At 38.2% G+C, this 22,367-nt stretch overlaps 1 protein-coding gene across 2 annotated transcripts in view; it reads left to right on the top strand.

The window, feature by feature from the left end:
* WDR64 (WD repeat domain 64) overlaps positions 1 to 22,367 on the top strand; it is a 133,498-nt gene that overhangs the window by 105,716 nt on the left and 5,415 nt on the right. For both annotated transcript variants that reach the window (XM_058309482.1, XM_058309483.1), the window contains exons 21-27: positions 1,734 to 1,839; positions 3,554 to 3,612; positions 7,271 to 7,380; positions 11,304 to 11,492; positions 14,242 to 14,347; positions 17,105 to 17,185; positions 18,133 to 18,246. In XM_058309482.1, coding sequence (XP_058165465.1) covers positions 1,734 to 1,839; positions 3,554 to 3,612; positions 7,271 to 7,380; positions 11,304 to 11,492; positions 14,242 to 14,347; positions 17,105 to 17,185; positions 18,133 to 18,246 — 765 coding nt within the window. The remainder of the gene's footprint in view (positions 1 to 1,733; positions 1,840 to 3,553; positions 3,613 to 7,270; positions 7,381 to 11,303; positions 11,493 to 14,241; positions 14,348 to 17,104; positions 17,186 to 18,132; positions 18,247 to 22,367) is intronic.

A 22,367-nucleotide genomic window follows, 5' to 3' on the forward strand; every position in this document is an offset into this window, starting at 1 on the left:
GAGTCCAGGGAGCTCCTGGCCAGTTTTCTACATCTTCACCTTCCACTCTCCACCCTAGTGTTCTCTCATAATTTTTCCTCCCCTCCATCATTCAAAATTTTTATTTTAGTAAAATAAATATTTTTAAAAGGTAACGTGATTCAAAAGGAGGTAGGAAACAATTCAGTATCACCTACTGCGGCTTCCCAAGTGTATCTCATAATCCTAATTTTGTTTCTTTAAATTGAGCCATGAATACATACCACTAAATATTTTATTGGATATTTAAAAGATATGAATGGTGTGTTATAGCAAAATAGTATAAGAAACCCTGAAATGTTGTCTGTACAACCAACTTTGGTATACAAAACTGTTGGAGGAGGTCCTTATATTGTACCGAGTGTCCTTAAACATTAAAACAAAAAAACAGCAAGAAAAAGGCCTTTCATTTACCAGATGATTTGGAAAGGGGCATGGGAAAGGGCTGGAATTGGGAGGCTAGAAGATAATGAAAGCAAGGACCTTGCGGAAACCAATGATGACGACAACAGAATCCCTCGAGAGGCAGGGGAGGCGGCCCTGCTTGCCGCGAGGTGCTGTCCTACCTCCTACAGGAAAGCCCAGGAGACAGCAAGTGTGGACGGCACATTGGGATACAACACAAAACAGCGGAGTTGTCTGCCAGGTAGAACTTCAAAGTAGAAACCTATTTGGATTCAAAAATATAAACTATTGAAACAATAACTACCCTGAATAGTTCTTGGTATTGGGGTAATGTCTTTTTTTTTTTCTGACAGAACTATAAAAGAGAAAGTAAAAAGGGGGAGAAAAGATAATCTCTTAGTAAAGACCCAAGAAACTAATGAACATTCAAATATTTTCTTCAGAAGCTTTGATGTTTATTCTCTACGAGAGATAATGCATGTGAGAAAGTCCTTCCCAGTACTTGCGTTCTTTAAGGTGCTGAAAAAAGAATCTGCTGACTTTGGATCTTTTATAATGCCATATCTTGTGCCAATATTCAAAAATAGATATTTCTAAAAAGGCAAATATAATTGAGATACACTTAAACCTCAAAAAAAAAAGTTTAAAATGGGACTATGTGGGAAGCAGATGCGACTTGACTAGTTGGGCACCAGCCTATCACATGGGAGGTCCCAGGTTTGGGTCCCGGTGCCTCCTAAAGAAGATGAGCAGATGCTTCACCTGCTGCAGCAAGCAGAGCCCACAAGCCAGCAGACACTGCGATCTGCGGGAAGCGGATGTGGCTCAAGGTGTTGGGCACTCGCCACCCATGTGGAAGGTCCTGGGTTTGGTTCTTGATACTTCCTGGAAAAGGAGATCAAATAATGAGCAGACAGATGAGAGAACCATCTGGGGGAGGGGATAAATAAAGTAAATAAATAAATCTTTAAAAAAGGGGGGCGCTATGTGATGGGAAAAGAGGTCTGAGGAATTTGTACAACAGGGTCCATGAGAAGTATAAGAAATAACTCCAAGTAGAAAGATGATCTATAATAGTCAGAGTCTAGATGCTAAGAATTAATAGCTGTCTCTCTCTTTATGACTATAAAGGGAGATAAGTTCTTATGGCTAATTTCAAATTATTTGTGTTACTAAGAAGAGAACCAAATATTCCAGTAGTAGAGAGATTCTTGAGATAGAGTATTGACAGAGAAACTTAACTGCAAATTTATGATCCTATAGACTTTATCATCATAGAAAAAGCCTTATTTGCATTATACTTTATTCAGGGAAGACTACTGAAAGATATGCTACCTTTCACAAAACATTCCGCCATTTCTCTGACTTCACTGTGTACTGACGCATGTACCAGAATACTGCTGGCTGGAAATATGGGTAAGTCCTTAGTCATACTGATTCAGCCTCAGACAACAACCTACATGATATAAAAATGGTTATAGGAAAACTACATGGCATTTACTGATATAGAAGAGAGATAAGACTAAGAGATAAGCTCAATCATGAGATGTAAGTCGGATAGCTTGCCAAACAAATAGAAAAATGAATGAATGTCAGAATATATCATTTCTTTACTTAGAGTAAAGCACTTCATTTCTCCCATCTTTCAGTGGGTCTATTACTCCCCATCCCCTCACCTTATTTTAATAGGAAGAACATAAAGTTTTAGTTTTTCAATCTTGAGTTAGGTTGCATTAACCATTATTATTAAAGGGAACAGTGACATGAATTAGAGAGGAAAAGGGATTTTTTGTTTCTCAATAGGGGACTTTAATTCTTTTATATTTATTGTTATAATGAATGTAGTTGACCTTAATTGTTTTATCTAATAGTATTCTCTTTTCTTTTTAAGACTTCCTTTCTACATCCTTCCTTTTGTCTCTTGGATAAATTTCTAACTTTTCATTGTTTTTATCTTCCTAGTACCTTTAAGTTTATATGTGTATGCACATTTACATATATGCATAAATATAATTTGTAATTTTACTGGTGTTTTAAGTTTTTCAAATGCATTAACCAATTTGTTACAATTTAGAATGACCCACTTTCACTTTCTCCTTTCTCCACACCTACCCTTCACTTATTGCTGTTTACTAATATAATCTTGACATTTGCACCCAAAATGCTGTTATAATATTTAATAATTTTACACTTTATAATTTCTTTTTAAGTAACATTTTTATCATTTCCACATTTATTTTATAGGCACAACCATCATTTGGATCTTCTGGACATTACTGAAAATAAATATTAAGTGTCATCAAGAGATGCACAACGTTCTTTTAAAGTTATCTTTATTTATCTGGTTTCAGTGCTTACAACCAGTCCTTTAATGCTCTGATTTTCTTATTCTTGATTTCTTATTTTTATCAGTCAGTCTCTAAAGTTTCTATAGACATTGTAGGATAGGAATCTGAGATCAGGCAAATTTTGTCCTTTTTAGAAATAGCCTGCCTGTCTTTCCATTAATTTAACCTATGGTTGTAAGCATTTTCTAACAAAATGCATAAGAACTACAAACTTGAAAGTATCTGTTGAATTCTCAGAATATACCTCTAGCCTATTGGGATCACTCCTCTCTGTTTCTGCTCATAGCACTTTACTATTATATAACACAACCCATCCACTTCTTGAGATTTTCAGTCTTTGCCTGTTGTCTAGAAAATTTGCGTAGAGTGGGCTTGGGATTCAAACAGCCTCCTCCACATTGTAACTAAAGGAAGCGCCGCCGGGATTCTTCCATCTGGTTTTTGTAACCATCATTTGGATTGTAGTATCAATAGCTCTGTATCAGTTTGGACACCATTTGGCAGTGGTCTATTCGTTTCTACTTTCATCTACCCTCATCTCTAGAAAACCTTTAACTATGAGCAGATTCAGCATCATGATTTATTATGCCTGGAACAAACAGAAAATGGCCTACATGCAGCAATTGATATGAACTTCTTCCATTTCTGGTTCCTCAGATTCTGTCTTATTGCCATTATAAATGCTTAAATCAAACCTACTTGGCAGTCAGGATAGCATTTATTTAGACAACAGAATATCTAACTAAAAATTCCAAATTTCTAAATATTTAAATTTTATGCAGAAGGACACATTATCCTTTGCAGTATTGGTTCATTCCTGGACCGGCCTCATGATGAAAAGGTAAGAACTTTAGTTTTCCACTTTAAGTAATGAGTCAGTATATATTTATTGGGAATTTCTCTGCTCTGGACACCACAAAAGACAGAAAGACTAGAGTGCCCTACCCTTAAGGCACATGCAGTATTATTAGAATTTAAGCTAGATGACAAATAACAGTGGTCTGCTGAAGGAAAGAGGGCATGAGCGAGTGAGTGAGTGAGCCACTGGTCATCACTCTGCATCTTTTCATGTTTTGACTTCTTTGTGAGAATTGATAAAGAAAACTAGAGTTTACAAGAGTGCATAGGTCATCTCGTCCTCCACAGTCAGTTTCTATGTATTTTATTTCATTTTTTCATGGTACCAATTTCTCTTTTTTTTCAGAATAACATTTTTTATTAGATTTTGAATTTTTTAAGATTCACAAATTCTATATATTCAATATTTAATAGTTATTAAAATCCAATCAATAAGATTCTGAGCACAAAATAAAACTCCTTCAAATCTGTGTATTTAACATCTTCACTGAAGATGTTATAAGCTTTCCTTGCATGCCTCATCTAATGCTCAGATTTTATTTTCAAGAAACTCCTCCTCATAGCTAGTCTAAATTCTCCTTATAATTTAAGAACATTTTATTCTATTTTCAGTTTAGTGCAATGTGAATGTCACCATCTTCATTTTATATCCATTTAAATATGCACTTCTTGCAAGTATGGTGATATACAAACATATCTATATATATATTATGGATAAAGAGCCAACTCCAATTAAAGACTGCAGCAAGGAAGGACTATTTTATCGTAGCTGTATTGCCCTTTAAGTTAATAATTTAACTCCAAAAGCTAAATGTTAGCTTAAATATTTTATTTTTGGATAACAGGTATTAACCTGTGGATACACAGATTAGGACTGGAAAATTTGCAGAGTGCTTTAGAAAGATTGTTGTGTCAAATATTATTAAATTTGATCCATGGAGTTTTCCTTTTGTTTCAAAGATCCTGGTGTCGTTTTTACAAAGGTCAGGTAGTCTACTTTAATATAATTATCTCCACTGTACAAGGGGGCAATCAGAGTGGCTTGCCTGGAATCATATGGACAGTTAACAACGAAGCCAGGACCAGAACCAGGGATCTTGTTCTCTATTCCAATACTATTTCCATATATCGGACTTTCTGCTATCAAATGGAAAACAGGTTTCAGCAACTTGTGAAACACAAAGTTTCATGCACAAATAACTGTAAATGGCTTTACATCAAGTCATGTTTGTGAATTGGACAAAAACAAATTTAGATCATATACTTGAACGATGTATAGGTGGGAGATTATCTAATCGTTCTCCTCTACTGGTGACATTTATCAATAGTATATTACTAATTTTGACAGATAAAAATTTGTCAAAGCCTACGTCTTTGCAAATGGACTTTCTATAAACTGGCAATCAAGGCCTTTCAAAGTTAATAGAAAAATTTTAAAACAGATGAAGTTATTGTAAAACATCGAATTACAAAAAGAGTACAATTGTTTCTAAAGTATCTTCACCGATTTAAAAGAAAAGAATATATTTTCATAACTTATTTTAAATTCTTCCATATTCAACTTCATTTCCACCTTTTTTGTTCTTGGACAATATGATTATCCAGGTTGTACATGGCTGCCTATTTATAAACATACAACAGAATCTGATTATAAAATGCTTCATTATTCCATAGACTAACATACACAATGGATTAAATTAGCCAGGTTAAATATTATAACTGCAATGAGAGCCTATCATGTCAGTGTATAAATTAGAGGTTAGCCTGGTCCCTTACAATATTATTGTTAAAAAGAATCTCTATGGACTATAGATATTCTAGGAGATAGGACTGTCAAAATCTATCCACAGAAAGAGAAATCATATGTATGATGACATTCACACAGATTCAGAAAAGTTGGTCTGACAGCAGTCTTTTTCAGATCGCAGGTTGAGATACTTTAGGAGTCATGAAATCAATATAACAAGTACAAACCAGTACTTCTGTAAAAAGAGAAGAGAATGGAATGGGATGGGATGGGGTAAAATGGAATGGAATAGAAAGGAATAGAAAATATCAGCGTACATTGCATATAATAAGAAAATTAAATATTCTTTTGTGAAACTTATTCACATGCATGTGAAGGTATATGTATGCATTTAATGGGTCAGGAAGTAAAATGTATTTCTTACTATAGATATTATGGCCCAAGTTAAAGAAACACTTGCCTTAGGAAATCTCATCCTAAGACAGAGAAAGAAACATTGGATGATGTATTCATTTCCTTGCTTCTAAAATAAATACCATGTAATGGGTTGGCTAAAACAACAGGAATTTATTGGCCCTCCATTTTGAGGCTAGGAGAAGTACAAAACCGAGGCTTCAACAATGCAATGCTTTCTCCCCAAAGATGGTGGCCTTCTGGGGCTGGCTGCTAGGGGTCCTTGGTCCTTGGCTGTTTGTCCCATGGCAATGCACATGGTGATGTCTTCTCCATCTCTTCTGGGTCCACTGACATCCAGTTTCCTCACTGCTCCCCTTTGCTAATGAGGATTTCAGCCGTATTGCACTGAGGCCCACCCTCCTTCAATCTGGGCACACCTTACTATGACACCTACAAAGGTCCTCTTTACAAATGGGTTCACACCCACAGGACCCGGGGCTGGAACCTCAGCATGCCTTTTGGGGGAACATGATTCAGTCTCTAACAGATGACTAGATGTCTTGAAGAGCTTTGAGACAATAAGAAGTAGGGAAATACAGAAGGTATTAACCCTGGATCTCTAAGAATAACCAAAAGGAATCAGATCAGAGGGCAAAAAATTTAGGAGGAATTTTGCCTAACATTTATTATTAAGGTGTGACTCATGAGTGAACTCCTGGGTTGCCAGAACTCTGGCTGCACAAATGGTCCTAGGAAGCATTTCCAGGAACTAAGGACTGGAAGAAATAAAATCTCAGTCTGGGTTAATTAATGATAAGAGAGGGTGATGTTACTGCAGGACAAGCTCCCCAACCAAACACCTCTGGTTCACACAATTTAGAAACGTCTTCTGAGACCCATTTGTGGGCTCTAACCTTGAGGATAAAGTGCAACCTGAAGGAACATACCAATCAAGTCCCATGATGTCTCTGAAAGAGAATGAGCTAGGCCATCCTTTTGTTAATTCCTTATGATATGTAGCTTCTTATAGAAACTTGTGCCTATTGTCTTCCAAAATAGCCAGAGCTCTCTCTGGATAAAATGTAAAGATAGAAAAATATTTTTGCCAATACCCCTTCTGGACGCTTCCTCTCATCCTTGATGATGCTCACTCTCAGTCCCCAGTGCAACCCTTCTCCTAGTGCTTTTCTCTCATCTAGCCTTCAATTTACCTTCAAGGAAGTGAATTGCTAATCCTTGATTAAATGATGCATTACTAAAGACATCAGATATGTCCCCTCCAGGAATATGTACAGATTAATAAATCTCTAAAACTGGAATTTAGGAGCCTCAAGAAACAGGAGAAGAATTAAGTGGGGCAAGGGACCAATTCTCCCATGTTTAATCCTCTTTGCACAGATACCTACACTAGTCACTCCTAAGCTTGGCTCTGTCATAAATGATTTTGCTCCAGACTGAATTCTTATTTTAAGGGATATGCTTTATCATTGCTACCCAGAAATTCAAGCAGCTGCTCGCTTGGCGTGCTCATGCTTTAGAAGTTGTTCAGATAATCTACGTGGAAGACAGACAAGTGGTGCTGACTGCCTCCGTGGATGGCTCAGTGAGGTATGGACTTTCATGCTGTAAACTCAGGGTTCTGGGTGTAGGAGTTTCTTAGGTCTGCCACAGCAAAGTGCCACAAACTGGGTGGCTTGAAACAAAATGCACTCTCTCACCCTTCTGGAGACGAAGCCTAAACATAAGGTGCTGGTAGGCCGTCTTCCCTCCCGAGGCTCCAGGCTTCTGGTGGTCCCTGGTGCCCCCTGCCTCGAGGCAGCACTCCTCCAGCCTCTGCTCTATCTTCACGTGGCCGACCTCCCCCGTGTTCAAATTTCCCTCTCCTATAAGGACACCAGTCACACTGGATTTAGGGCCCACCCTAACCCATATGGCTCCATCTTTTTCGGGGGAAAGTGGGTACCAGGGGCCAGAAATTGAGCCCAGGTACTTGTATGTGGGAAACCAGTGCTCAACAACTGAGCCATATCGGCTCCCCTGAGTTGGTTTTCTTGTTTGTTTGCTTCTTTTTTGTTTGTTTATTTGTTTGTTTTTTAAGAGGCACCAGGGATTAAACCCAGGACCTCTCACGTCGGAAGCAGGTGCTCAACCATGTGAACCCACATTTGCTCCCCACCATCTTTACTAATTATGTCTGCAAAGGCTATTTCCAAATAAAGTCACATTCTGGGTGGACATGAATTTTGGGGGGCGGGGGGCACTATTCAATCCTGTACAAGAGATATAGGATTTTAAGCTAAAGTTTAAGTACATAGTCTAAACACAAACTTGGTAAACTGATTATAAGAGGAGGGAGGGCTGGAAGGTGACTCAAGAGTTTTCAGAAGATGGCCATCAACTTGGAATTCTTTTCCATGCCCAAAGGTAGAACCGGATATACATCCTCATCTGTGTTAGAAGGTATAATAAATAATTTCACTAAGTGGTTTATTAGAATTATTTTACAGAATTAAGCAAGATAGGTAGATTAGAGAGATAGAACCAAACTCAGGGAAGACCACAGAAGAAGATCTGGGGTCAGAAGTCATGGAAAACTCACAGGAAAAGATCAACTAAGAAAAAAGTGAAATTGAGCTAATTATTCCATTGGCAAGGTGGTTGATTTTACAAAGTCTACTTGTTTTTAATTACCTAGATAATGTTAAATACATATACACAAAGTCCTATGAGCACATACATATATAGAGAGGAAGGAAATGTCATGACATTTCTTAAGAAAAACTGCTGCAGATTAAAATGTCCTAAAATCAGGGTAATTAATTATCCTCTTAACAGAATGAAGTTAGATAAGATCAAGAGAAGTAGAGAGGCTTCAAAGTGTATTTGAGAGTTTAAACAAAATGAAGATGAAAAGGAACCAGTATTTTATATGGCATAAAGACAATGAACTAGAATTCAAAAGACCATGGTTCTAATATTGGGTCTAGCAATGAACTAGCTGTGTGAGCTTGAGGCTGGTGAGAGAAGCAGAGGCCTTGATGTGAGGGATTTGTGTCTTTACCCTGAAAGAAATGGGAAGGATTTTGTGCAGGGAAGTTATATCATCTGATTTACATTTTTCAAAGATAACGTGTGGGCAATGGCTCACAGAGCAAAAGAAGTAGAAGCAAGGAGACCAGCAAATCTATGGTGAAAATAATGGCTTTGACTAGGGTAATACCATCAGGGATGGAAATAAGTGGTTTGGATTTGAGAGCTATCTCTAAGGTAAAATCAGTTAGATGTGGACTTCAACTGGAAAGGGAGGTAAGGACTAGCAGACATCAAGAGTGACACCCGGGGGAAGCAGATGTGGGTCAAGTGATAGGGCTTCTACCTACCATATGGGAGGACCTGGGTTCAATTCCTGGGGCCTCCTGGTGAAAAAGAAGGAGAGAGAACATGTGCACCAAGCCAGTGCCCGTGTGGTGAGCCAGTGCCCATGTGGTGAGGTGAGTGCCCATGTAGCAACTTAAGTGCCTGGCAGTGATCCAGTGCCCATGCAAGTGAGTCACGCAGCAAGATGATGACACAACAAAAGAGAGACAAAGGGGAGAGTCAAGGTGAAGCACAGCAGAGACCAGGAACCAAGGTGGCGCAGCTGACAGAGAACCTCTCTCCACATCAGAAGTCCCCAGGATCAAATCCTGGTGAATCTAGAGGAGAAAGATGAGATGGGAAGACAAAAAGAGCAATAGATTTAGAAGACCACACAGCAAATGGACACAGACAGTGAGAACAGCAGGGCAGGGGAGGGGAAGAAAAAAATAAATGAATAAACAAATAAATACATAAATTTTTAAAAAGAGTGACACTGGGATGTCTGGCAGATACAACTAGGTGAGTGTAGGTGCCAACTGTTAAGATAGGAGATACTAAAAGAGGAGAAATGTTAGCATGTGGAAGAATGGGGGAGCACTTTTAGAAATGCGGGAATCCAAGGTGAGCCTGTAGGGTAAGGTCCCATTTAGGCATGAATAGTTGTTTCCTCTGTCAGGAGGGGGATCTGGCTACTTTATTTATAGAAAAAACTAAGAACATGACATTTATCATTATAAGGGTTATTCACAACTCCATCCCTTGGGCTTCTGCTCCAGCTTATTTTCATCTGTCTGTCACTAGAAGTGTTAATTTGGGATCATAACAGGCACACACCATGTGTTTGTGCACCTCTGCTGTTTTAGTATTTCCTGCTCACACTAGTTGTCTTTGGCTTAGAGAAATTACCTTTATGATTCCATCAAGTAAGTGTCTCCCTGGATACCCAGTTCATAGAACCTCATTCTGTTAATAGCAATCTCACGACACAGCTTTCTTCACAACTAAGCCTCAACTTTTTGCTAATTAAGTTTTAGCCCTGGGACACAAGATAAGAGGTCAGTATGAAGACAAAACTTCAGGCAGACAAGTGAAGTTCCTCCCTGAGGCCCTGGAAACGGGGCTGAGAGTCAGGTCAGTCATCAGCGGGAGAAGCAGCCAGAAGCAAGGAGACCAGAAGCTTCTTCAATCCTGGCCTAAAGCAGGATGACTTTAGAGTTGTCCCCAAATTAGCTCTCAGCCCTCCAACTTTCTGACTCTCTGGCTTTGAAAGGGCTGGCCCACTTCCCTTTAGCAAAGGCTCTGGCATTTTCCTGGTGTTGGGGAGTTAGGTATATACGATGCTCTGTGAAGTTCTCAGGACATGGACGCAGTGAGAAGTCTCCATCAGCTAGCTTTGCGCTCTCCTCCTCAGCTTCTGTTTCTCGGAGCCAGGATACTACTTGGATCTATTCTTAGTTCCCATAGCTTGTCATCCTCCTGCTGGGCCTTAGCAGCAAGGCACATGATGATTATTCCCAACATTTGCTGCTCTGAGGTTAAAATCCAGAAATAAAACAAAGCTCTTCCGATCCTATTCTATCTTCCGTAAGACATGAGAGATGCTCTCTACTGATGATACTCTTCACTACTTTAAACCACTTGGGCTCTTCAGAAGGCCCACTGACAATAAGCATTAAGATGGTATTTTCACAGCAGTAGGAATTGTGGATGGAAGCTGGGAGGACTTTGATGATACTGCAAGCATCACTACATCTCTCCCCCCACAAGCTCTGCTGGTGCTGGTCCAGAAAGGAGACAGGTGGGATAGACCATAGACCAAGGCCTAAGTCAACTAAAACAGCATCAGTCAACTTGGGTTCTAATCATTCTAGCTTGAATGGGCAGTGCTGTTTTGGGAAAAGTCTGGTCCTTGTTTTGGGGTTTGATAAATGAGTACCCTAAGTGCAGATTTAAACATTGCCATTTCCTGAAATAGTTGTGGACTAGAGTTTTAACTGATGGAAGTGTTTACAGTATGATTAGTTCCACAGTATTTAACAGGAAGAATCTTAGCCACAAGTTTAAAACCCCTGGTGAGCCAGTGAAAATGTCTATAAAATGATCTAATGAACAGAATAACTTTCAATGAATTCCCCAGTTCCTTTCTTTTGCCTCCCTTTGTCTTCCCTTAGGCTCTGGCATGCCCTCAATGGGCATTACTGTGGATATTTTGGACAGCGAAGGAACTTTGAAATATCACAAATGGCTGATTTCATTTTGCCCTGTGATGTTAATGAATACCCCATAGAAATAAAAGAAGAGAGCAAGTTCACAGAGAAGAAGCAGAAATACGAATATCCTCTGATATTTGACCAGGAAAGGTAAGACCACTGGCTTTTATTTATTTTTTATCTTTTTTAAAAAATTTGTCATTGTTTGACTTTTATTTAGATGGGCAGACAAGAATAAAACTATTGTGATTGAGACACTTTGTTGGGCTTCAAGAATTCTAAGGTGAAAAGCCCACAGCTTGTCAATAACTATGTAGTCCACGGAAGGGAGAAATACGTAAACAAAAAGTTACAATTCAGCATAGCAGTGCTGCTGGGAACATCTAATTCCTAAGATACTTACAGGAGGGTGAATAGGATTTAGCCAACAAAGGAGACCAAAGAGGCAATTGCCTAAGTAAAGGCAGTTGAGGAAAGACGGTGAGAGAGTTTTTTGAGACCTGGGGTCCAGGGAGCGTATGGGGACAACACAATAGAAGATCAAGTGAGAAAAGTCTATATGGGCCAAATCACAATAGGCTTTTTGTGGGCCAGGATAAGAACTGTCAACTTTATAGCATTCACTGCGACAGGATACATATAAGGAACACAGGTCTGAAAGAAAATGACCATGAGTTTGGTTTTGCCAGATTTTAAATCTGGAGTGCTTGGTGGTGTCCAAGTGGAGGTAGCACTGAGCTATTGATAAGATAGTGGCATCTTCAGCACAGCAGTATATTCACTGTGGATAAGTCCCCTCAGGTTATGTCCATGCAGTGGGAAAAAAAAAAAGAAAGCTAAGGATGAAATCAAGAAATAATAGTCTTTACAGAGCAGGCTGAGGGAGAGAAACCAGTGGAAAGCAGTAAGAGGGAACAGTTGAAATATTGAAAGGAAAACCATAAGAGTGGTATGATGGAAATCAAGGCAGGAGAGAGTAGTTGAGAGTAGTGGAAAGGACACATTTGTAGAACATGTCAGAGAGATCTCACAGGATAATAAAAAAGTAAACACTGGATTTGGAACATTTGTCAGCTGAAAGGTCACTGATGACGCTAAAAAGGCAAATTTCAATGGAGTGATGGGCAAAAATCACATTGCAGTAGTTGAGAAAGAAATAGCAGCGAATAAGGTAAAGACAGTATAGATTACTTTTTAAAGAAGGCAGACAGTCCAAAGGTTGACAGAGTGTTAGTTTCATGGGTTTGCTTGTTTTTGAGGAAGACGGGAGCATGTATAAAGGCTTAGGGGAAGGAGGATAATTACCCAGTAGAGAATGAAATACTGGTGAAAAGTTATTGTTTTTTGCTTTTGCAAAGCTCAGTCCTGATTTTTGCTGTGGTTAGGAGATTGAGCTTCCAACAGCAGCAAACTCAGCCCTCAGTGGAGGATGTCTAAATGCTCAGCCCTTAGGTGATCAGCCCTGCCTAAACTGGTAACAGCCAATAGACCAGAACTGGGGGTTAAGTGCTGAGGAGCTGACGAGGCTAGAAGAATCAGAAGAGGCTGTGGATGGTAAAGTCCCTTAGCAAAATCTATGAATAAATCAAAGCTGGGGAAACCCAATACCATTATTTGGTCCAAAAGATGGTAGAAGGGTTGTAAACAGAGATTGAAGTTAAGGGTCAGAAGCCACACAGAATTAAGATCAAAACAGGTGCAATTTGAGAATAGGTCAAGAAGGGTTCCAAGTGCCTGGAAAAATCCCACTAGAGTGTTCATGGCTTGCCCTGGCTGCCCAGTAAGGGGCACTGGAGAAGAGATTTGGCTAAATATAGGAGGTGGTGTAGTACAGCCAAGCCTAATCAAGACATGGTAAAGTTCACCAAGCAAAGTTGATCAACCCCACCTTTGGCTAACTGCTTATCCTTGAACTTCCACATATTTTAGTACTGAACACAATGTAGTTTAATTTGTTAATATGTGTCTTCTTCATTATTCTATGAATTTCTTGAAGTTAAGACCATGTTTTATACATCTTTGCATCCTCAATTCTTAGCAAAGTGCCTAGCACACAACAGGCACTAAAAAGACACTTGTGGAACACATAAAAGAATAACTAATGAAGAACAATACAGGCTGAAAGAATAGTTGCAAATGGCATCTACAGAAGTATGAAACAATATGACGTATTTGTTAAAGCTAAAATATAGTATATATGTTCAAAATAATTATGCTAGTTGTTAATAAGTAATTATGACTTGTCAATAGCAAAATGGGTCTTTTTCTATAGAAAGACTCCATATCAGGACTTTTTTTTTTTGAGGTACTGGTGGCCAGGGATTGAACCTGGGACCTTGTATGTGGGAAGCTAGTGCTCAACCACTGAACCACATTGGCGTCCCTGAATTGGTTTTTCCATTTATTTTGCTTATTGTTTTTCGTTTTGTTTTGTTTTTTCAGGAGGCACTGGGAACTGAACCCAGGACTTTCCATGTGGGATGTGGGCACTCAACCACTTGAGTCAGATTTGCTCCCCCAGGACATTTTAATTTATTGCCTTTAAAAATATTTTAATGCTTAGTTATGACTTCCTAAACATATACATAAGGAGAGGAAACTATCCTGAGTCAAATAAAAGTCAAGCATTGATCTTATAACAAAGCTTTCCCCACTACTTTAGTTTTTTCTCAATGGCTATAAAGGAATTTAACTACATGGGATGTTCCTAGAGGGAAATCTTGGAAACCAAGTGGAATAAGAGTTAAGTGTAGACATAAAGTCATTGGGACTGGTGCCATAGGAGCCAGAGAATTTGAGGACCAAAAAAAGAAGGATATAATGGATATTTTTGGCTGGTAGACAGAAAATAAAAGGTGTGGGTACATACTTAATATTTTTCTTATATCTTTATGTGCAGATGGAGAAAGATGAGCTCAATGTCTCTACTTTTCAAACGTGTACCTCCCAAACCCTTTGAAGTGGAACGGGACTTTAAGTATTTCAAATCTCTTTCTTCACCTAAGGTACCTTAAAAAAATAATAATCATGTTGCTTTCCTGAACTCAAATGTGTCCAGTAAAATGGTATATTAGTTCTCTAATGTGGGGTATAATCAATTACCACAAACTTGGTAATAAACCCACAAATTAATTATCTCCAAGTTCTGTAGTTCAGAAATATAACACGGGTCACATTGGGCTAAAATCCAAGGGTTAACAGGGCTGTGCTCCTTTGTGCAGGCTCCAGGGAGACTCCGTTTCCATGCCTTTTCCATCTTCTAGAGACTATGCATATTCCTTGGCCATCTTCATCTTCAACAGCATTGACTTTTATATTTGATTGTGTTTAAAAGGATAAATGTTAAGTAGTATATATGGTACTAGAATAAAATTCTTTTAAAAAATCCATGGAACTGCACAACACAAACATGACTCCTAAGTTAAACCATGGGTTATAGTTAATAATACAGTTATAAAAATGTGCATGGTATATGGGCATCCTGTATTTTATGCATGATGGTTCTTTAAACTCACAACTTCTCTAATTAAAAATGAAACAATTCAATATAAAAAAGGTCAAAACTTGAAAAAGTACTTCCCATAAGAAAAAAAATTGCCAAAAAACATGTTAAAAAGCTGCTCAGCCTCATTAATAATCATGGAAATGTGTATAAACAATACCACGAGATAAAATTATACATCCACCAGATAGGCAAATATCAAAACATCCGACAATATCAAGGGTTGGTGTGCATTTGGCACAATGAGAACACTAATTTGCTGGTGGTGGTAGTGTAAATTGGTAGAACCACTTTGGAAAACAATGGCATTATCTAGGAAAGTTGAAAATAGGCTTACCCTACTAAATACCCCGTGGAAACTCTTGAGCATGTGCTTCAGGAGTCAGGTACAAGAATTCTCAGATAAAACTATATAGGAAAAAACTGAAAGCAGCCCAAATGCACATCAGCAGTATAAGAGAAATAGATTATGGCATATTCGTATAATAGAATACTATAGAGCAGTAAAAATAAATGAACTAGAGTAACACTCAACAACATGAATGAATGTTTGAAACAAACTGAATGAGAAAAGTTTTGAAGAAGAATACATACATAATGGTTTCATTATGTAAAGGTCAGGAACAGGCAAAACTAAGCAAAATATTGCTTAGATAAAAAAAAGCATATAAGGCAACCTATATAAATAAAAGCAAGAAGATTATAAACACAAAATTTAGGATAATGGTTACATCTGAGAAATGATCAACGGGATTGAGACCACAGAATGGCCACTGAGATCTTCAAAGTCCAGAGTATGTTTCCATTGTTGACAATAGGGCAGTGGGTCCATGAATGGTCATAGATCATTATTCTTTTACAGTATCCATAATTTGTTAATATTTTTATCTACTTAATATTTAATAAATACTTAATATTTAATTTTCAAATGAAACCTACCTACCTTTCTGTCCATCTTCTCCCTGAAGACAGAATGATAGACAGGGGAGGCACTGGAGTTGGAATCTGAGGGACTTGGGTTTAATATTAGGTAAATTATTTAATCTCTTTCCTCATTTATGAATTTCTCAAAGTAATACTGTGAGTATTCAGTGAGTAATTGTACATTTTAGATATTTTAAAATTCTAGTACCACTTGCCCCCAAAAGTCCCACACTCTCCCAGCTTCCTGCCTCATAACATGTTCACTTGCCTTGTTCTACAATGAATTATAATTATTTGCATACTTACCTTTACTCCCAGCCCCTCCATATAAGCTCTTTGTGAGCAAAGACATGTTCCTAGCACATAACAGACATTCGGTTTTGTCAAGTAGGATGTAAATAGTACAACCTAGAATAAAGACCAATATTCACTTTTAATAGTCTCTTCCAGAAGAAATAATAAAAAAGCAGTAATATAACTGCAACATTGAATAAATTTGAGGAAATCTTTAGAAAGGTTAAGGAGCCTTTGAAATAACTGAGTGCCCAAATACTGCAAAGCTTGCTCCCTTCTCACCACACCTTTGTCTCTCAATTTGTTGACCAAATAACAAAAATTTAGTGCTAAAGTTGAATGAAAATATCTTTAATTTAGGTGTCTGTTATTTTCACCAGTAACCATGTTTTGCCCATTCATCTTCATTCTCAATTTTATTCACTTCCTTCCATTGCTTTTTGGCGATACTACCTGTTATTAATACAATGGTTTGAAACCTTACATTTTAATAGTGCCTTACTATATACATTATCTCATTTGATCTACATAACCAGTCAGGAAGGAAAGAACTTGACCAAGATCACACAACCAAGCAGTGCTGTTATGGATTGAATCATGTTCCCCACAAAGATATGTCCTGTGGATGCGAACCCATCCGCAAAGAGGCTCCCTGAAGACACTATCAGTTAAGCAGAGGCCACACTCAGTCAGGGCGAGCCTTCATCCGGTAGGACTGGAGACCTTACCGTACCAGCAGAGGAAACGTGGGCACAGCATGAGAGAGGAGACAGAAGGCCGTGTGACGGAGGGGGAGACCGAGCTGTGGCCTGCTGGCATGTCACCGCTGGAACAGTGCACACTTCAGAGAAAGGACAGTCATGCCCCCCTGACTCTGGACTTCCAGTCTCCAAAACCGAGGCGATGAATTACCATTGTTTAAGCTAGACAGTCTGTGGTCTTGTGAGAGCAGCTCTGGCAGCGTCGGGAGGTGAAGCCAGGCATTTTGGTACTGATGGAATGCGCCCTTTTCGTTCAATACATCCCCTCCTCTATTTTGCAGATTCGAAGATATGCCTTGGAAGGTTTCCTGACTGAAAACAGAGAAGCAGGGATTGTATTTGGTTCTCTCCCTATATACAGGGTAAGTTGGAGGTGTGTAGGACTAGAGTAAAAACAGAGTAACAGGGCCTCTGACATCTCATTCCTGATCTTGAACTACCAAACAAGGTGGGAGAGAGTTGCCTAACCAAGCAAACTGAAGCTTTCATGAATGTGCTGTGTCTGAGCCCGGAGAGGTGGCAACGGCCTTACTCAGTTGACCTTGCTGTTCCACGCAGTAGCTGTTCTCAGTTTTACACTGGTTCTCCATCACCTAGAGGATAAAATCTGAATTCCTGAGCCTGACACACCAACCTCTCAAGATCAGGCTTCTGCCTAAACCATCCGACCTCCTCTCCCACCATCTCTCCCTGTTCCCTGCACTCAGCCCAGCCAAGTTATTTGCCTCTCCTTAGACATCACTGTTCTCTCTGAACTTGGCTTTGCCCAGACTGTTCGCTTTGCCAGAATCCTTCCTTCCCTTGTCTCTCACTTTGCCAGAATCCTTCCTTCCCTTTTCTATCGCTTTGCCAGAATCCTTCCTTCCCTTGTCTCCCACCGAACCGCTACTCCTCCTTCCAGCCTCCATTCCAGGTATCTTCTGTTGAATTAAAGAACTGATTAAATCCCCCAAGAAATAATAAACCAATTAGACCCAGCCTTTCACCTTAATCTTATTATATCTTAAAATGCTGCTTATTCTTCGCAAGAACATGTTCACTGTAATTGTACCAAACACTTAAGCAAACAGATGAAAGAAACGCTGAGAGAGAACTACTAAGAATCAGTAGTGGGCAAGTGGGAGGGGGTTAGGTCTTGAAATAGTTGGACCAACCTCCCTTTCACCCTCTCCCCACCCCTCCTCCTACCTCCACCAAATTCACACTAAAGAAGTAATCATTTTGTGTCTGCCTGACTACCTCTTCATTTTTTTTAATCAATGTTTTTTAAACCATACAATCTGACCGACTAACTCTGGGTGGCTTCCAGGTATCTAGCCCCACCACGCTCAGATTCCTTCCACTCATTGGTACAGAAGCCCAAAAGGACTCCTTCGATGCCATTTCAGGGAAGAAGAAGGGAGGTCACGTTCAACACGAAAGAGTAAGTTAGTATTAGAATTCCAGAATGTGTGCGACTTTTCTTTGGTTTGTTCATTGTTTCTCTGTTCCCAGAAACATTTTGGACCTAAAATGATCTCAGTGCATACTCTCTTTATGAATATTATAGGATGTCTGTGTTTTAGCTTAGTGAGATAGAAATCATGAATTGGCTGAACAGAGAGAGAAAAATCAAGTAGTTGCTCTGAGCCTGAACTTATGATGCTTTCCTAGAGTTTTAAGGCTGGTTAAGTTCCCTGACTTGGTTGAGAAGCTAGGCAATTTGACATAACATGTCCGAGAACTAGGTAACCATCCCTGCTCATTCATTTTATTGGAGCTACAGGATGGAGCCAAGACATTAATGTTTCTGGCTTACCAAAAAAAAGTCAAGGAGAATTTCCCCCATGTGTTAATATTAATAGTGATAACTAACATACAGTACTTTACAGTTTACAAGGTGCTTTTATAAATTATTCATTTGATTTTCACAATAACTACAAAGAAAATGTTACACCTATTTTAGAATGGGGAAAAAGTCTGAACCTAAAGCCAAAGGTCACCTAAAAATTAAGTGATAAGCTAAGATCTAATAGAATTTCATGCTCATTCTGTTGAACCATAACTGCCTCAAAAAACCTCGAGCCCTAGTACTCTTCCACTAGTTCTAGGAAGTTTACATGGGCCTAACTAAACCTGTGCCCATTAATCTAATCATTACCGTGAAAGAGAGGGATATGGCTCAAGCAGTTGAAAGCCTGCTTCCCACACGAGAGGTCCCAGGTTCAAACCCTGGTGCCTCCTAAAAAACAAAAAAACAAAACAACAAGCAAAACAAAATGAAAAAAACAACTCAGGGGAGCCGATGTGGCTCAGTGGTTGAGCACTGGCTTCCCATATACCTGATCCTAGGTTCAATCTCCGGCTCTGGTACCTAAAAAACAAACAAACAAACATGAAGGTGACTTAGCAGATAGTATTTTTATGTGTCTCCTTTCCATGAAGTGAGACTAAAAATAGAAAGGAGATGGTTCTTACTGTCTGTGGCTAATTGAATAAAGATAACAAGTACCACCAACACCACAACAAATAAGTTGCTTTCTAAAATTAGTATAGAAAACTTTGGCTTAATTGTGTTAGCTGTTGTACAATTAATGAGTATATGGATGATTTCCATTAATCATCAACTCTGCCAATTATTTCAGTAAAAATTTTTGGCAATAGAATTATTACTTTTAAATGTTAAGTAATGGATGAAACAGAGTGGTGTAAGTAATCCAGAACAAATAGAAAACCAAGAAAGTATTTGGATGTGGTTTTTTTATTCATATATTTTATGTACCATATTTGCATTCTTAAGTTCTGCCTTCTTAAGACATTGAATATACTTTTTACATTAAGTAAATACTAAAAAGGTGGCCAAATATATCTTAAGCACGAGGAGGAATTTAATGTGGAATTAAAAATTAGTCATGGTTATGTAAAACACGAATATGGGTGATATAGCATATACTAAGACTGTTTTTACAAAATACAAATACAAGTACACTGAGGAGAAGGAAAAACAATAGCAGCTGCATACAGAAGTGGAAGCCTAGAGATTGAGAGATGATGAGTTTTGTTTCTTTTTTGTTTATTATTATTATTGGAATAATGAAAGTGATCTAAGAATTATTGAAGTGATGATGCACAAATATGTGATTATGCTGAATATCACTGATTGTACACTTTAGATGGATTTATGCTTTATTAATATGTATCAATAAAATTGATTTGTTAAAAAATTAGTCATGGTTAATCTACATAATGATTACTCTACACCCAATCACTAGTTGACTCTACTATAACTAATTTTACCAAGATCATGAAAAATGACAAATTGTTTGTCCAAACACAAAAGAACTCTTAAGTATCTCTAATGTTCTAATAAAGCCTCAATTTTCTCTTAAACACTCTGGTAGGTTATCAACTATACAAGAAAGGCAAATGAATAATTGTCCCCATTTGCTAAAAGAAAAGAGGTTATTTAATCATATTTTGATTAAATAATCTCTCTGGATTAATGAATAAAGGATATAGGGTGGTTGGGAGTATGTGAAATTAGTTTCCAAAATAAAATTATATCCTTTTCCAGAAAATTGTGTTCTTGGCAAGATGACAATAAAATATCAAAATTAAAGCACCCCTATGTTGATTGTCTGCAAGCTTAGGAACTCAAACAGCCTAAGTTGGAAAATGGGAGATGAAATCAAATCAATAAATACAACCCAATGACCTCAAATTCAAAGAATGACTTCAGAAAATTTAAGGTTCAAATATCAGTTTAGTGAAACAAACACTTATGAAATACATTGAAATACCTACTATGTGCCCTGTATCATGCATGGTACTGAGATCCTTTCATAGATCAAGGAGCTCAGAGTATAGAGGTGAGAAATTTCTGCAAGCAAAGAATCCATGAATAGGTATCTTAATGTCTTTTACTTATTTTTAAATAATCGAAATGCTGATTCCAAGTATTAACTTCTTTAAATGATTTGTAAATCTCTTTAGAATTAACCAATAAATTATAAAATTTTAACCATAGCACAGGAAAACATAAGTCAGAGCATATGTTTATAGTTCTTTTTCAGTATAAATGTGGGAAGGGAGGGGGAGAACGTGGACTTTGTGAAGTGTGACCCATTTTTAAAATTGTGGAAACATCCAATAATAGAAAAATGGTAAAAATAAAAGATGATATATACGATAGCATACTCTATACTTTTTCCAAAGCATATTTAATGGCAAAAAAATTCTTACAATTTTATTTATTTTAAATTTTTATATCAATGTTATAGATTACTCAGTTAACACAAGATAACTACAATAACAATCACTTTAATCAGCAGATACACTCCTCCCTTTATTTTTGTCCATTCCTCCATCTTGAGGGATTGGGACGGTGTCACTCTGACTGCTCAGGCTGACAAGGGATGTAGATATTATAGGACAGAGGAAAGGAACTGGCTTGCTTGCCATTGAAGACACTCCCTGCTTTTGCAATAGGCTGTTCCATCATCAACATTCTGTTAGTCGTCCAGAGCATGTCCAAAGAACTAGAGAGTGGGTAACCACATACCTTCTGGGTTTCAGGGCTCAAGTGGAACTGGAAAAGTCAATTATCAAATTTATTTGGAGGGATAAGGGGCCCTGAATAGCCAAAAATTTCTTAATAAAGAAGAACAAAGTTGGAAGATTTTCAGTTCTTGATTTTAAAACATATTACTTAGCTACAGTGGTAAAAACAGCATGAAGAAACATTGATGAATGAAATCAAACTGAGTGTTCAGAAAAAGACTCTCACATCTATGGTCAAGTTATCTTTGACAAAGCTGACAAATCAACCCAGGTGGGTCAGAACAGACTATTCTACAAATGGTACTGGGAGAGCTGGGTACCTAAAGCCAAAAGAAAGAAACAGGATCCCAATCTCATTCTTTATACAAACATTAACTCAAAATGGTTCAAAGGCCTCAATAGAAAAGCTAGAACCATAAAAATCCTAGGAGAAAATGTAGGGAAACATCTTCAAGATCTTGTGGTAGGTGGTGATTTCTTAAACCTTATACTCAAAGCACAAGCAACAAAAGAAAAAAATGTGTAAATGGGATCTCCTCAAAATTAATCACATTTGTGCTTCAAATTACTTTATCAAGAAGGTGTTTCTGCGTGATGGAGCTGGACTCAGATGGGATCTCTTTGCACAAGACTTTCATGCTACTTTACTGGAATTGTAGTTGGTGTTGGGGCTTAAGATATATCTAGGGGATTTGAATCTCTGGACTGACAATATGATAGCCAGGCCCTGAGCCCCAACAGACTTCAGCTCCTACAATCTGATTTATTGGACTCACCTCACTCAGCTAAGATGGAGTTGAAGAAGGACAACCACCACACCATGGAGTCTAGAGGGCCTACAACTGAAAGCAAGAGGATTGCATCCAGTATCCATGTGGAATCTGAGCCTCCTCTTGACATAGAGGTGCAATGGACACAACGAATCCAAGGTCCACAGAGAAAAGGTGGCATTGGAGTGGGAAAAGTGGACATGGTGGCTGATGGGTATGGGGAATGGCAGGAAGA

Source organism: Dasypus novemcinctus, chromosome 13, assembly GCF_030445035.2.
Source record: "Dasypus novemcinctus isolate mDasNov1 chromosome 13, mDasNov1.1.hap2, whole genome shotgun sequence".
NCBI lineage: Eukaryota > Metazoa > Chordata > Mammalia > Cingulata > Dasypodidae > Dasypus > Dasypus novemcinctus.